This window comes from Leptinotarsa decemlineata, unplaced genomic scaffold (genome assembly GCF_025532065.1).
Source record: "Leptinotarsa decemlineata unplaced genomic scaffold, Ldec_3_MD MMD2_tig00002974_RagTag_RagTag, whole genome shotgun sequence".
Lineage (NCBI taxonomy): Eukaryota > Metazoa > Arthropoda > Insecta > Coleoptera > Chrysomelidae > Leptinotarsa > Leptinotarsa decemlineata.
The window spans coordinates 9,905,470-9,918,436 of record NW_027412578.1 but is presented as its reverse complement, the minus strand read 5'-3'; the positions used below and the strand labels follow the sequence as shown (position 1 = coordinate 9,918,436).

Sequence of the window (12,967 nt, the reverse complement as noted above, 5' to 3'; positions counted from 1 at the left end):
TTCACATATATGTGAAAAACTTTCACATATATGCCCAATTCCTCGTATAAGGAAAGAAAACTTTCACATATATGAATTAGGAACAGATTCCTTCAAAAATTGAAACCCAACATTTGAAACATTAATTTGAATACTTTTCGAAGTGAATTTGAAAAACGCATGAATTAAACTCAACTTTATTCTGTTCAAACTTGCATTTGCTGTAATAACCCAAATTGAGGAACATTCCCCATTTACCATAAAAAAGTCTCCAGGATCGATACGTTATTCAGTAGAACCGGGAGAGTAAGTGAAACATATATATAAAAATCTGTTCAAAATCTATTTTTTCCTTAACCAGCTGCAGTACCCCTAAGGACGACAACCCTCAGAAGTCGAAACTTGTGGGAGCTAAGGACTAACGAGGGCTTACTTTTCAACGTGTGATTTCCAACACGGGTTGGACGACAACAAGTGAAAATCGATCGTTCAGCCTGGGGATTGAACCACCGACCAACACGGCGGTCGATTTGAGTGGGGAACCCACGTCGAACCGACCGACCAAGAGACAAAGAGGGAATATAGAGATAGACGGACAAATTTTGGATTATGTTCAAGGAAACCCGAAAAATAGCTTTTGGCAGATTCTATGAGATATACACGTTAGTATATCTAAAATACGTACATATTTGAAGAAAAATGAAGATATTTGCTTCAAATCGAAAATTATGCATACTTTAGAAAGATGCGATGAGGAACTGAGGTTAGAATTTTGTTTATACTGCCAATGTGAATATTTGAGTAATAATAACTTTCTGGGCAATATTCTTTTCACCGATGAGGTGACATTCATACCACTAATGGTACAGTGTCCACTCAGAATTCCAGGTACTGGGCAAGGGAGAATCCACACTGGATGATAAATGCAAAAAGGCAATATTCACAAAAAATCAATGTCTGGGTAGAAATATTCAAAACTTGTATAATAGGTCCAGTGTTTTTTGAAAACACACTAAACGGTGGGGAATTTTATCATTTTTTGACAACGAAATTCTTTGATTTCATGAAAAAACTCAGCTAAATGATGCCTCCATTCACAATGTGATTGCTGTGCGGCAATATACTAATGAAAAATTTCAAGGAAAATGGATTGGAAGGAACAGCCCTTTTATTTGTTGGCCCCCTCGATCACCAGACCTGACTCCATTATATTTATTCTGTGGAGATATTTGACTGTTTATAGAAATAGATCACAAAATTCGAACGAAATGAAGGAGAGAATAAGGCAAAAGTGTGATGAATTAACACCAGGCCAATTGAGGAAGACCCGCCAGAATTTGAGACGACCCAATTAAAAATGTAAAGGGCTTGAAGAAGAATATATTGAAAACTCCAATATTTGAAAAAACTGTTCCATTTATTATTTAATTTATTTCTGTTGTTGGTAATTATTAATACGGATTTATTATTTAATTTATTTATGTTGTTGGTAATTTTTCTTAAAATTAAAAACACGTTTTCAACTTTTGATTTGTTGATTTTGATTAAACTAGAGACAACTCCATGAAACTATTACAACATATGTAACTTCGTAGCTGAGTATGCGAAGTATTATTTCATTGAATGGTTACTTTTCTGTTCATAGTTCATAGACTTTCATACAGGGTCAGTCAAGAAATCATGGATTTGGAAATTTGTCATCATATAACTAACACCCTGTATGAGATATGGGGCTGAAACTTGGAATCTAGGTGTTCGAAATATGCCCAAATGAATTGGGTATCCACTTTTCCGATAAAAAATTGCCTAATGGCCCTTCTCGAAATTTCTACCCATTTTGCAGGTCATAGTTAGCCTTGAAAATGAGAATGATTCATGTCTGTCAACATATTTGGATAGAGCTCGTCGAGTAAGTCGAAATTGTCATTTTTCAAAATCGGTTCGTGGGTTCCAAAATAACAGGGTGTTGCGGTTGGGAATCGCGCACACTGTACCCTATTATCATTTTTCAATCCATATGTCGGTTTGAAGGTCCTGATTATCAAAATCAAAATATCAAAGTCCAAATTAGTTTTCTTTCATAATGAAATCACAACCTTTTTTCCACACTTGAAACTGATTAATGAGTACTTGAATTTTAGAATGATATCCCGAAATCTGGGAAGGTCGTTTTTCAAATTATTTCGAAATATGCGTAAAACTATGAGTGTCTATTTCGGTTTCAAGGGCGAATCTTTCGATATAAGCAAGGTTGATACCGGGGACATAATGAAAATATACTGTAACTCCGGACTAATATACTGCTGCTGATGGAATTGCAACTGGTTCAGTTTTTTATAAGAGCTTCATTTCATAGCGTAAAACAACCTCTGAGAAGTCCCAGCAAAATTTCATAGCGTAAAACAACCCCTGAGAAGTCCCAGCAAATCGTAGTAGATTTTTTTGATTGATGACAAAGTTTAAATTATAGAATTAGTATCGCCATGGTCCTTTTCAATAAAAAAAGTAGTTTATCGGGCTCAAAACCTCTCGAAATCTTCAAAAGCAAACTAAACTTCTCTGGAGAGGTAAAATACTTTGGTACTACTCTCGGCAGGAAGCTAACATGGCACTCTCACCTACAGGGAAGATCAAAAATAGCATATGTGGCTTATAAGCAATGTCGGAGGTTAGTGGGACGCACATGGGGTCTTTCACCCCGTGTGGTCACCTGGATCTACACTGCAATAATAAAACCTACGATAACGTAAAGGTAATCGCATTGTCGACTCTTTATCCAAAGAAGCAGCTGGGCTAAGGATTTTAGGACCCAGTGACACATACGGCCTGATGACTTCGACAATTACGGAACTAGCCAAACGGCTAGTCTTGGCCTATACCTGCCGATATAAAGGAGATGTCCATCTTCCTGGAAAGGACAGGATGTACGATGACCTAGGAGGACATCTCCTCGGGATGATGAACAATAGGTCACATGTGGCCTAATTGCTGTGGGCCTACACTCACCTTCCCTACTCTACAGATACAGAGAGTATCGCCATTCAAAGAGGTACCTGATGCCACATCAGTATTGGGTACTCTTCCGTCTACTCAAAAATTCATGAACCCACAAATCAAATAAAAATTTCCTATTATTCACCCAAAATGGAGTGAACAAATCGACCATTTTCCGAATTTCTCAGAAGTTGCAGAGAAATACGAATACATTCTGAAATTATTATTTTCTCAAAATATTGAGAGATCTACCATATATCTATCCAATTCAGTTTCTAGTAGTTCAGCTTCAAATGTAGGGAATACTCATCGCATCCGTGATTATCCAGAAGAAGGCAGTAGTAGTGAAAGTAGTAGTCTTATAGGTTGAAAAATATTGGCAACACCTGTTTCATGAACAGTGTGATCTAATGTTCATCAAACACGAGATGGTTACTGGAATATTTAAAAAAGGATCAATACATGAAAGATTTCGATCGTAGTATTTCTTGTGATACACTGTTTGGAACCTTTGGTGTAGTAATGAATATTACTGGAGTTTTTTCCCAACACCAAACCGTTATTTTAACACCTCGACACGTGTTTCGATCACCAAGTGATCATCTTCAAGAGAAAGATTGAACTAAATATACTTACTATGTTCTCCTTATTCATACCATAGATACCTCTTCTAGGTCTTTCTTGTACACTAGTAGATAAATCAATTTAAGACGCTTAAAACACAGGTACCTAGAAGAGGTATCTATGGTATAAATGAGGATGAAATTGTAAGTATATTCAGTTTAATCTTCTTTTGATCGAAACATGTGTCAAGGTGTTAAAATAACGGTTTGGTGTTAGAAAAAATATCCAGTAATATTCAGTAGCATTTATAGTTTGGAGGATAAATCTGTTGTATTAATAATAAGCAAATAAATTGATTGATTGATTGATTGAAAGCGTTCGCAAAAGTTATCAAGGAATGGTGGTCAGAAGATTCATCTGATAGAATAATGAATATACAGTCTCCTTGAAGAGTAAGATTTAAAGATTAACCCCTTGATTAATTAGTCATGCGCATCAAGACACCCAAAAGTTCCTTTCGTTATCTGTTAGAAAGTTTACATTAGGACGTTAATATAATTAATGACAAACCTAAACCACAAAACAGATGTTTGAAGGTGGTTGACAATGTTTCGTGGTGTATTTCATCAGTTCGGACTTCCATTGTCTAATATAATATGAATTGATTTGATAACCCTGAAAGAAATCAAAAAGATTAACCGAAAATAACAATTTTATTAAAGAAAAAACTGAAATTATTGGTGAAGAGGACCAACACTAAATGGAAAACATCTGTATATCGAAAACCCACTCACACAGGACAGTATCTGAACCAGAAATCCAACCACCATCAATCGACTAAGAGAGGAATCATTAAGACTCTACTGGGCCGTGCTTTTGGGTTCTGTAATATAAAGGAAGGTCTCGAAAAGGAACTAGGCATCATCAAAAATTACCTTCAACGGAATGGTTACTCCAAAATGATGGTAGAACAGGCCTTAGCTAGAAGACAGCAAGAACTCCAAAAGGAAAAGAGCCGCCACAACCAGTACTTGTACTGGTTGTGACCTATATCAGAGGATTATCGGAAAGAATAAAACGGATTGGGTCCAAGTATAATATCAGGCCTGCTTCAGATCTGGGAACACTATCCGTAGCAGCCTCACGAAAACCAGGCCACCAAACGCAGACTGCGATTCCAAGAATTACATTTACCGGATACCCTGCGAGTGCGGAGAATCATACATCGGTGAAACTAAGAGGCCATTGAAAGTTCGCATTGCTGCATTCAAAGAAGCTGCATATATGTTGTCCAACAAGTCATTTAGTCAAGCTAGCGTAGAGATACGTAACATATGGAAACCTCTAATCAAGCGAAAAACGACCAACTCCCGCCAAACGGTCATCTCCCGCCAAAACCAATAAAGCGGAAAGAGGGGATAGGTGAAAGCACTCGAATGACCTATAAATAGTCAGATCTCGGAGGAATAAGTCCAATCAATTTATATTATATTAGACAATGGAAGTCCGAAATGATGGAACACAAAACCGATCTTAACGCAGATTGACGAAAAATTGAGCGATAGCGAAAAAGCACTTGAGTCATGGCTGAAATGTTTGAGTAGGTATATATAACTCCACGATTTTAGATTTCCAATCGTATAATTATCTAGGTGCCAAAAATATTAAGAGCCATACAAATAAATTTTGCATAAGCTATGAATAAATTGATCAGAAACTAAAGAACGGGTTTCGTTTTCTGCAAATGTGTCAAGAAGGATAGCAAATATACGAAAGAAAAAAATATTATAATTTTATGTTAGAAGTGAACATGGAACTGAAATTGGTTTTAAAAAATATTTTTCATGGTTCAAACAAACATTTCTAAATTAATTAATGGTGAATATTGATATTAAAGACGAATTCAACAAAAATGCATCATTAATATGGAAACAGCTAATTTCATATAAACATTGAAATACACGAAAGAAAACTGCTTTGGAAAAAAATACTTTTATTTGAACACTGAACTATACAATAAACACTTCTTCCTTTTCCGTTTTGTACTCAAGACATTCGTCATGGAATTCAATAAGATATCATTCACAGGATTACTACACAATATAGAACATGAAAGAGGTAAAATTTCACTTATATGAAAGACCCACGATTGTTTTATCGTGAGTATGAATACTTGATATACAACTCTTGTGAAACGTAGGATAAGAAAAATAACTGGCAAGATGTACTGTAGACAGGACAAGATTTATTCTGATTGTACTTTTATAAGGTTCAAAACGTAATGAATTGATTTTACAAATTAAATGCTACACCTAGGTAGTTAGAGAGGGTGTTTAGCTTGGTCATTTTAGGTAGAGAAAGAGGTTCAGATTAACATAGGTAAGAAAAGGTCATAATAGCCGGTAAGTCCCAAGATAAGGGGCACAAAGAACAATAAAGGAATTGAAAATCTAGCTATTTGTAGCTTATAATTTTCATATGGAAATAGACCTAAATATACGGGTTGCTTAGGTAAAGATATTCAGGATATTTTATGAGGATAAGCGGATTAGAAAGACCCATACATTAGAAGACCAATTGGAAAACCAGGATTGGGAGAATAATGAAAAACTAAATAATTTAAACAAAATCAGTCAATAATACCTAAAAAACTCTAGGCTAAAACTCTAGGCTGAATACTAAAAACTTAAGATTCACAATTTACTTGTTTAAAAAATGCCAAAATATTTCTTTCCCAAAAAAGTAGTCTCCCCTTTCAATTTGAACGAAATTCCTATGGCTGGAATTTAATCAAATAAGGGGATGAATGTAATTACGTACTGTCATCGATGACATGAGTAGATTAAATTCATTAGTGGGATAAAATCGTGATTTTATGAATGAATTGAGTGTTTTTTCTATAAAGTTGTCCAGATTCGGCACTGGAAAGCCGATAAGGCAAGTGTTTCACGGCGAAACATCAGATGTCCACCAGTGAGGAAGACAGTGTTCCATTTAAGTGAAATTTTACCTCTTTCATTCACTATATTGTGTAGCAATCCTGTGAATTATGTCTGAATCAATTCCATAACGAATGTTTGGAATACAAACTGAATAAAGGAAGGTGTTTTTGAAAAATTCAGTGTTCATATAAAAGTGTTTGTTTTTCAAGTTTTTTTTTTTTCGTGTAATCACCATCAGAACTTGATTAAATTGTCACATTCCGCAATCATCCGTATAGAAAGAATCCTGAATAATGCCCTTTTATAAGACTCTATTGCATGTTGTATGATAAAGAATACCTAATTACGACAATCTGCGAAAATGTATATCCATAATCACGAAAATAAAGTTGATGCACGCACGTTAAATTTGAATCGAATGATGAACTAACAAGTTTTTTGCATTAAAAACGTCATGCCATTAAACAAACCTCACCAGATATTTACTGTCCCTTTAGTTACTACAACAAAATGTACATATTCACACTGTTACTAATTTTTATCTTCGGGGTAGATACAAAAATTGAAATACTGTCCGAAAGTGAAATTCAATCAACGATTTCCCTTAGTCGTTGTTTGTTAGAAGCCAGTAAGATATATTTTTCACATCTAACATTTATTTTACCACGAGAGGAAACGCAACAAATTTTGAACCCGATGCCGCTGAATAACTTACTTTTGTCATCACTTGGAATTGACCAGAATGTCACTTATTTTGTACGTAATCTAGATGAGGAAAGTGCCACAGAATTAACGAATATGGAAACCCAAAACTGCATAATACAAATCAGAGACATGGACGGATTTGAGGATATTATAATCAAGCTGACAAGAGCAACTCACTGGAAGTCAAACTCCAAACTTTTGGTCATTTCGAAAATCGGAGTCCACGACCCTCAGACACTAGCAGAAAAAATTCTGAAAATTTTGCAGGAAAAGGAGATTATGAACTGCGTTATTCTGCTGCCTGATCTTGCCATCCCAACGAATTATACTGTCTATGGTCCATTTTCATCGAACGAAGCACGTTGTGGAGGCGTATATAAACCACTTGTTATAGACTCCTGTTCGTATGGCACCTTCACAGGTAATCAGTTTTGGTTCTTGGAAAGGGGAGAGGAACGTATGAAGGGATGTGAGATAAAAGTGAATTATTTGAACTGGGCTCCTTATGCTATGAACGTGGAAGACAGTTATCAACGTTCGTCTTATTGGATCAACCAGGGCCTCGAAGTTAACCTGCTCAATATGCTAGGGACATTACTCGATTTCAAAATTGTTTACAGCCGTTCCACTACTTGGGGTAATGTACTGGAGAACGGTAGCACCACGGGGGATTTCACTCTTTTAAAAAATAAAACAGCGGATATTCTGATTGGAGCCTACTCAATAACTTACAGTAGAAGTCTTTATCTAGAAACAAGTGTCTCCTATATCCTCGAAGGACTTCAGTGGTGTGTGCCACATGCACCTATCTGGGATGGTATAAAATTAGGTCAACCGGTGGTTTGGCTTCTGATTGTCCTTATTTACATCACACTCGTTATTCCATTATGGTTGGTCAGCAGAAGAAACTCTGCTGAATTGGCTTCTTACAAGAACTTAGCATCCACTTTAATAGTTACTTTCGGGGTGATACTGGGAATTTCTCCAAAGGATCTCCCAAAAACCAGAAAGTCCAAGTACTTCATGACATTGTTGATTTTTTTGGGTTACTATGCTAGCACTCTCTATACTAGCGTATTAACAAGTGAGGTTATGCGTCCAGGTTTCGAGGAGAAATACTCGTCCATGAAGGATATCTACATTCACAATTTGAGCACTTACTTCGCAATTAACACTCTGAGATACTTTGAGGGAAACATGATAAATGGAGTTCCCAAGAGTGTTATCGAAAGCAAGGCAATATACTGTCACAATATTACCATGTGTTTGGATAGCGTTGCATCTGGAGTGTCTGCCTATTTATGTCCCACACACCCATCTACTTTTATACAGAAGCGAGTAATTCGAGGTAAAAGGATGCACTGCTTCGCGTATAGCAGCGTTGGCGTTCCCATTGCGATGATGATGCGGAAAGGGTTTCCCTTCAAGGATTCTTTCAATACTCTTATACACCGTATTCTGAGCGCCGGATTTCTGGTAAAATGGGAGAGGGACATACTACAGTCTTTCGATGAAGGCGGGGATAGAACAAATGGTGTGAAGATGGAAAACTTGAGAGAAATTTTCAACATGATGGTTTTGGGTCATTTGGTGTCATGCGGTGTGTTCATCATTGAAATTCATTTTTGTGTGAACAAAAGAAATAAAATAAATATAAAGTAATATGAGTGTCGAAATATATTTTCACTGAACTTATTACCTCTTGGTGCTCCACTCACTCAATCGACCGTCGAGTGAATCGGTGGTTCAAGCCACAGGCCGAACGATCGATTTATACTTTCACTAGTTCGGACTTCCATTCATCACGAAACATTGTCAATCACCTTCAAACAAACGATTTATACTTGCTATCGTCCAACCCATATTAGGAATTGTAAGTCCTTAGCTCGCACTAGTTTTGACTTTTGAGAGTTAACGTTCGTAGAGGGGCAACACCTGGTTAACAGAAAAACAGATATACAGATACCGTGAAATAGGTGTTGTATTATGTGGTAGTTATTTGGTAACATTGTGTAGAGTAGTTGGCAACACTGCCCCGGCTAGTTTTAGTATTACCACGTGAATTGTTGAATGTAATGGCTACTTTTGATAATTAAAGTATTAACGGCCGATTTCATAATCAATATCTAAAGTCCACTTTACCGAAAGGAGACTTTACACTAAAGTCCCCTTTAAAGTAGCTGTTGCCGTCATTTGGTTTCATAATTAATATTAAAGTGCCCTTTCCATAAAGTATCTTTTAAGTAATTTTTAAGATGTTGGTCAACCTGGAATTCATGGATTTTGACAAGATTTGTCATATTTGACGAGTATTTAAGTTCAGTGTTTGAATAAGTAAGGTTAAGAGTTGTGGTGTTTGATGTTTTTGTTATTTGTATTTGTGAGGACGATTGATTTGGACTGAAATGGAAATGGTAAATAATAATAAGAAAGTTCGCTCGTCAAATTTTTCTCGGGAGGAAGAAATGAATTTAATACAAGAAATTGAAAAATTCAAGCATATTTTAGAATGCAAAACTACTAATAAAGTAACGAATGCAGAAAAGGTATGTATTACAAGTACAAGCAATTTTTTGTGTGTATTTTATTTATTGTAGAATACATGTTAATGTAATCATAACCCTAATTTTACTTCATCAAGGGTGAAGGGTGTGAGCTTGAAATAATAAATTAAAACTATATATATCTATGTAGTTAGATACCTCAATATTAATAAATTTAAATATGATTTTAGGAAGAGGCATGGCGCAAAGTACTTTCCAGCTTCAACTCCAGAAATATACAAGTGAGAAGTATATCTCAGATTAAAGCAAAATTTGATAATCTGAAAACAAAAGCTAGAAAGGATGTGGCGAAACAAAAACCATATATGACGGGAACAGGGGGTGGTCCCGCAATAAAAATTGATTTAGATCCTGTAACAGAAGCAACCCTAAATATAATAAATATGAAAACGGTGGTGGGTTTGAATAACAGCTTGGATAGCGATTTCATAAATGTAATTACATTTTTTTATAACCAAATCATTTTGTTTTAACAGTTACCAAACTAAAATTTGGTTAATGGTTAAAAACATTATTTCTTTCATGATTTTATCTGTATTGGTTAGGGCAATAAAATTAAATATTAATTGTATGTGGTATTATAGGATCTTGGAATGGATGCATCATCTTCAGTTTTAAAGGAAGAACTTCTAAAAGAATATCCTCAACAATTTGTTGTAAGTAAATAAACCGTTTTTTAAATGATAATATATTAGCAACCTGTTAATAGTTGTCAAGATAAATTTGTTATTTTTTGTCTTGGGAACATACTTGTATAATATTAATTATTCTGAATATATTGTTACAGGATTCAGAAATGACAATAATTGCAGCAGGAGAAGCCAAAGATGAAATGTCAGAGATTTCTACGCAATCAGTAAGTTATAGATTTTTTTCACTACTAATCCATAGTTCGGAAAGACCTTTTATTTTGAATTGAAGGGTTTATATTTTTAGGAGTGATTAATTTTTGGGAAAGAAATTTTTTGGCTTTCTACTACTTCTTCTTGATACAAAAATTATGTGGGAATCTTCCAAAGAAAGGAAAGAAGTAATCAATTTGAAAATAAGTAACTCTATACATGGATGTGTACATCATGCAAAGAAACATCTTTCAGATAATAACTGGAAGGAAGTCCTCCTGAAACAGCTATTTTCATATAAACATTGAATTACATTACAAAGTATCTTCTGTATAATTCAGTATTCAGTATTGTTTCGAAAGAATTTTTTTCTGTCGTGTAATTCAATGTTCATATGAAAGTAGCTGTTTCAGGAGGGCTTCCTTCCAGTATGTGTCTGAAAATTGTTTCTTCGCATGATCTACACATCTATGTATAGAGTTACTTATTTTCAAATTGATTACTTCCTTCCTTTCTTTCGAAGATACCTACATTTTTTTTTGTATCAAGATGGAGAAGTAGAAAGCCAAAAACTTTTTTTCCCAAACCTTTTAATTTGTTATGCTGATTAAAGCTAATATTTAAGTTAGGACCTCAAAAAATGTAATAGTACATTTGCTTTTAGATAGTACCTGAATTTACTGAAGAAATTGTATTGGAGGAGAACCAGATATCACCTCCTACATCAGTGACACCCTCAGGGAGCATGTCTAGTAAAAAAGTGAGTTTTGAATTGTGTGTGGTACAGTTGTAATTTTTATTATATAACTCTTGTCTGTTCCCAGCAAACGCATATTAAGAAAAAAATCGATTGGAGTAGTTATGCACCTAATAATTTAAAAAGAAAAGCCAACGGAAAACTACACCCAACCAAAATAAACCCGTTATATAATGCAAAAGAAGATTATTATAAAAAGAAAAAGGAGCTTCTTGAAAAAACGGTAGAAGCAGAGGAGAAGGAGAGATCAAGGAGAAGGGAGAGAGAAGAAGAAGAACATTTAAAAAAAATGACTTTATTGGATTTAGAAATCAAATTAAAAGAAAAACAATTAAATAAATTAAATGTTTCATAAAACTGATTTTTAATTATTATTAGTATTTACAATCTAGCAAAATGTTCATTAATTATCAAATTCCTTATATTTTCTGCTATATTTGGATTATTTTCCATGGGGGGTAATACATCCTCATCGTCTTCCTCTATTTCATCTTCTTCAGTAAAGTTATCATTCATATCAATGGCAATGTTATGAAGAACTGCAGTTGCGACTATTACTGCCATTGTGGTCTCTAGTTTTAGTCTCATGCCAAACCTCAAAACGGGAAATCGTCTTTTCCATAAACCGTATTGACGCTCTACTACATTTCGAGTCCTTATTATAGACTCATTGTATAAATTTTCAGCAGGTGTTCTAGTTTGTTGTAACTTAGTCATAAGATATGGCTTTAGAGAATATCCACTGTCACCAATTAGCATATACTGACCAAATACACCATTTTCAAATTTTTGCTTTAAACTGCTATTATTAAAAATTGTTTGGTCATGCACCGATCCTGGCCATCTCACAACAATATCTCTTATTTTCAATTTAGCATCGCTTACTGTCTGAACATTTAATGCAAAATAAGATTTTCTACATCTGAATATTTCTGCATCATTTCCACCGGGAGAATCAATTTTAACTAATGTGCAATCAATTGCTCCAATGGTCTTGGGAAATGAAGCTATTTCATAAAATTTTTCAACTGCTTCTTCCAATTCCCTTTTATTTTCATACATGCGAATGTGTTGTCGGGCTAGTGAGGCAATAGCAATAGACACCTTTTTGATAATCCTGCTAGCTGAACTTCTAGACACTCCCATAAAATCTGATACGATTATTTGCATATTTCCTGATGCGTAGAATCTTAAAGTCAACAATAATTGTTGTAATGGTGTAATGCACCCACCTCTAAAAAATAAATAAATTTTTTTATAATTCTGTTAATAATACAAATTTTACAACTTACTTATTAGTAGGTAACTGAATTTGTTCTTTTATTTCATCTAGTAGATACAAAACAGTTTGTTTTTTTAAGCGAAAACGTTGGTAAAAGTCAAGCTCATCATATTTTTCGAAGCAGTCTGTTCTTTTCCTATACACTTTTGGTCTTCTAGTATAAATAAATTCTTCATCAGATGAACTTGAGCTAGACGTTTCAAAATTATTCATATTTTTATGATTATTATGGCTAAACGAACACAAAACTAGCAAACGTAGCGAGTAGCACAACAAATAACAATTATTAAAATTGAGGTTATGTTGTAGTTAAATGACACTTTAGCGAGTTGAAGTAG

The 12,967-nt window shown here is 34.6% G+C and overlaps 2 protein-coding genes across 2 annotated transcripts; both read left to right on the top strand.

The window, feature by feature from the left end:
- The first annotated feature begins 6,934 nt into the window (after window positions 1–6,934).
- LOC111515603 (Ionotropic receptor 7a) lies at window positions 6,935–9,280 on the top strand. Its single transcript, XM_023171815.2, has one exon. It carries the CDS (start codon window positions 6,990–6,992, stop codon window positions 8,844–8,846), a length of 1,857 nt encoding a protein of 618 aa, XP_023027583.2. The 5' UTR covers window positions 6,935–6,989; the 3' UTR covers window positions 8,847–9,280.
- Window positions 9,279–11,704, top strand: LOC141483108 (uncharacterized). The gene is made up of 6 exons (XM_074177428.1): window positions 9,279–9,730; window positions 9,919–10,182; window positions 10,333–10,404; window positions 10,536–10,604; window positions 11,255–11,350; window positions 11,415–11,704. The coding sequence occupies exons 1-6, from the start codon at window positions 9,590–9,592 to the stop codon at window positions 11,700–11,702; spliced, it is 930 nt and encodes a 309-aa protein (XP_074033529.1). The 5' UTR covers window positions 9,279–9,589; the 3' UTR covers window positions 11,703–11,704.
- Window positions 11,705–12,967: the final 1,263 nt, after the last annotated feature.

Coding starts and splice junctions, on each gene's coding strand:
- LOC141483108 (XM_074177428.1), top strand. CDS start 9,590: ATGGAAATGGTAAATAATAATAAGAAAGTTCGCTCGTCAAATTTTTCT. Junction 10,405..10,535: donor AATATCCTCAACAATTTGTT/GTAAGTAAATAA, acceptor ATATTGTTACAG/GATTCAGAAATGACAATAAT. Junction 11,351..11,414: donor GGAGCATGTCTAGTAAAAAA/GTGAGTTTTGAA, acceptor GTCTGTTCCCAG/CAAACGCATATTAAGAAAAA.
- LOC111515603 (XM_023171815.2), top strand. CDS start 6,990: ATGTACATATTCACACTGTTACTAATTTTTATCTTCGGGGTAGATACA.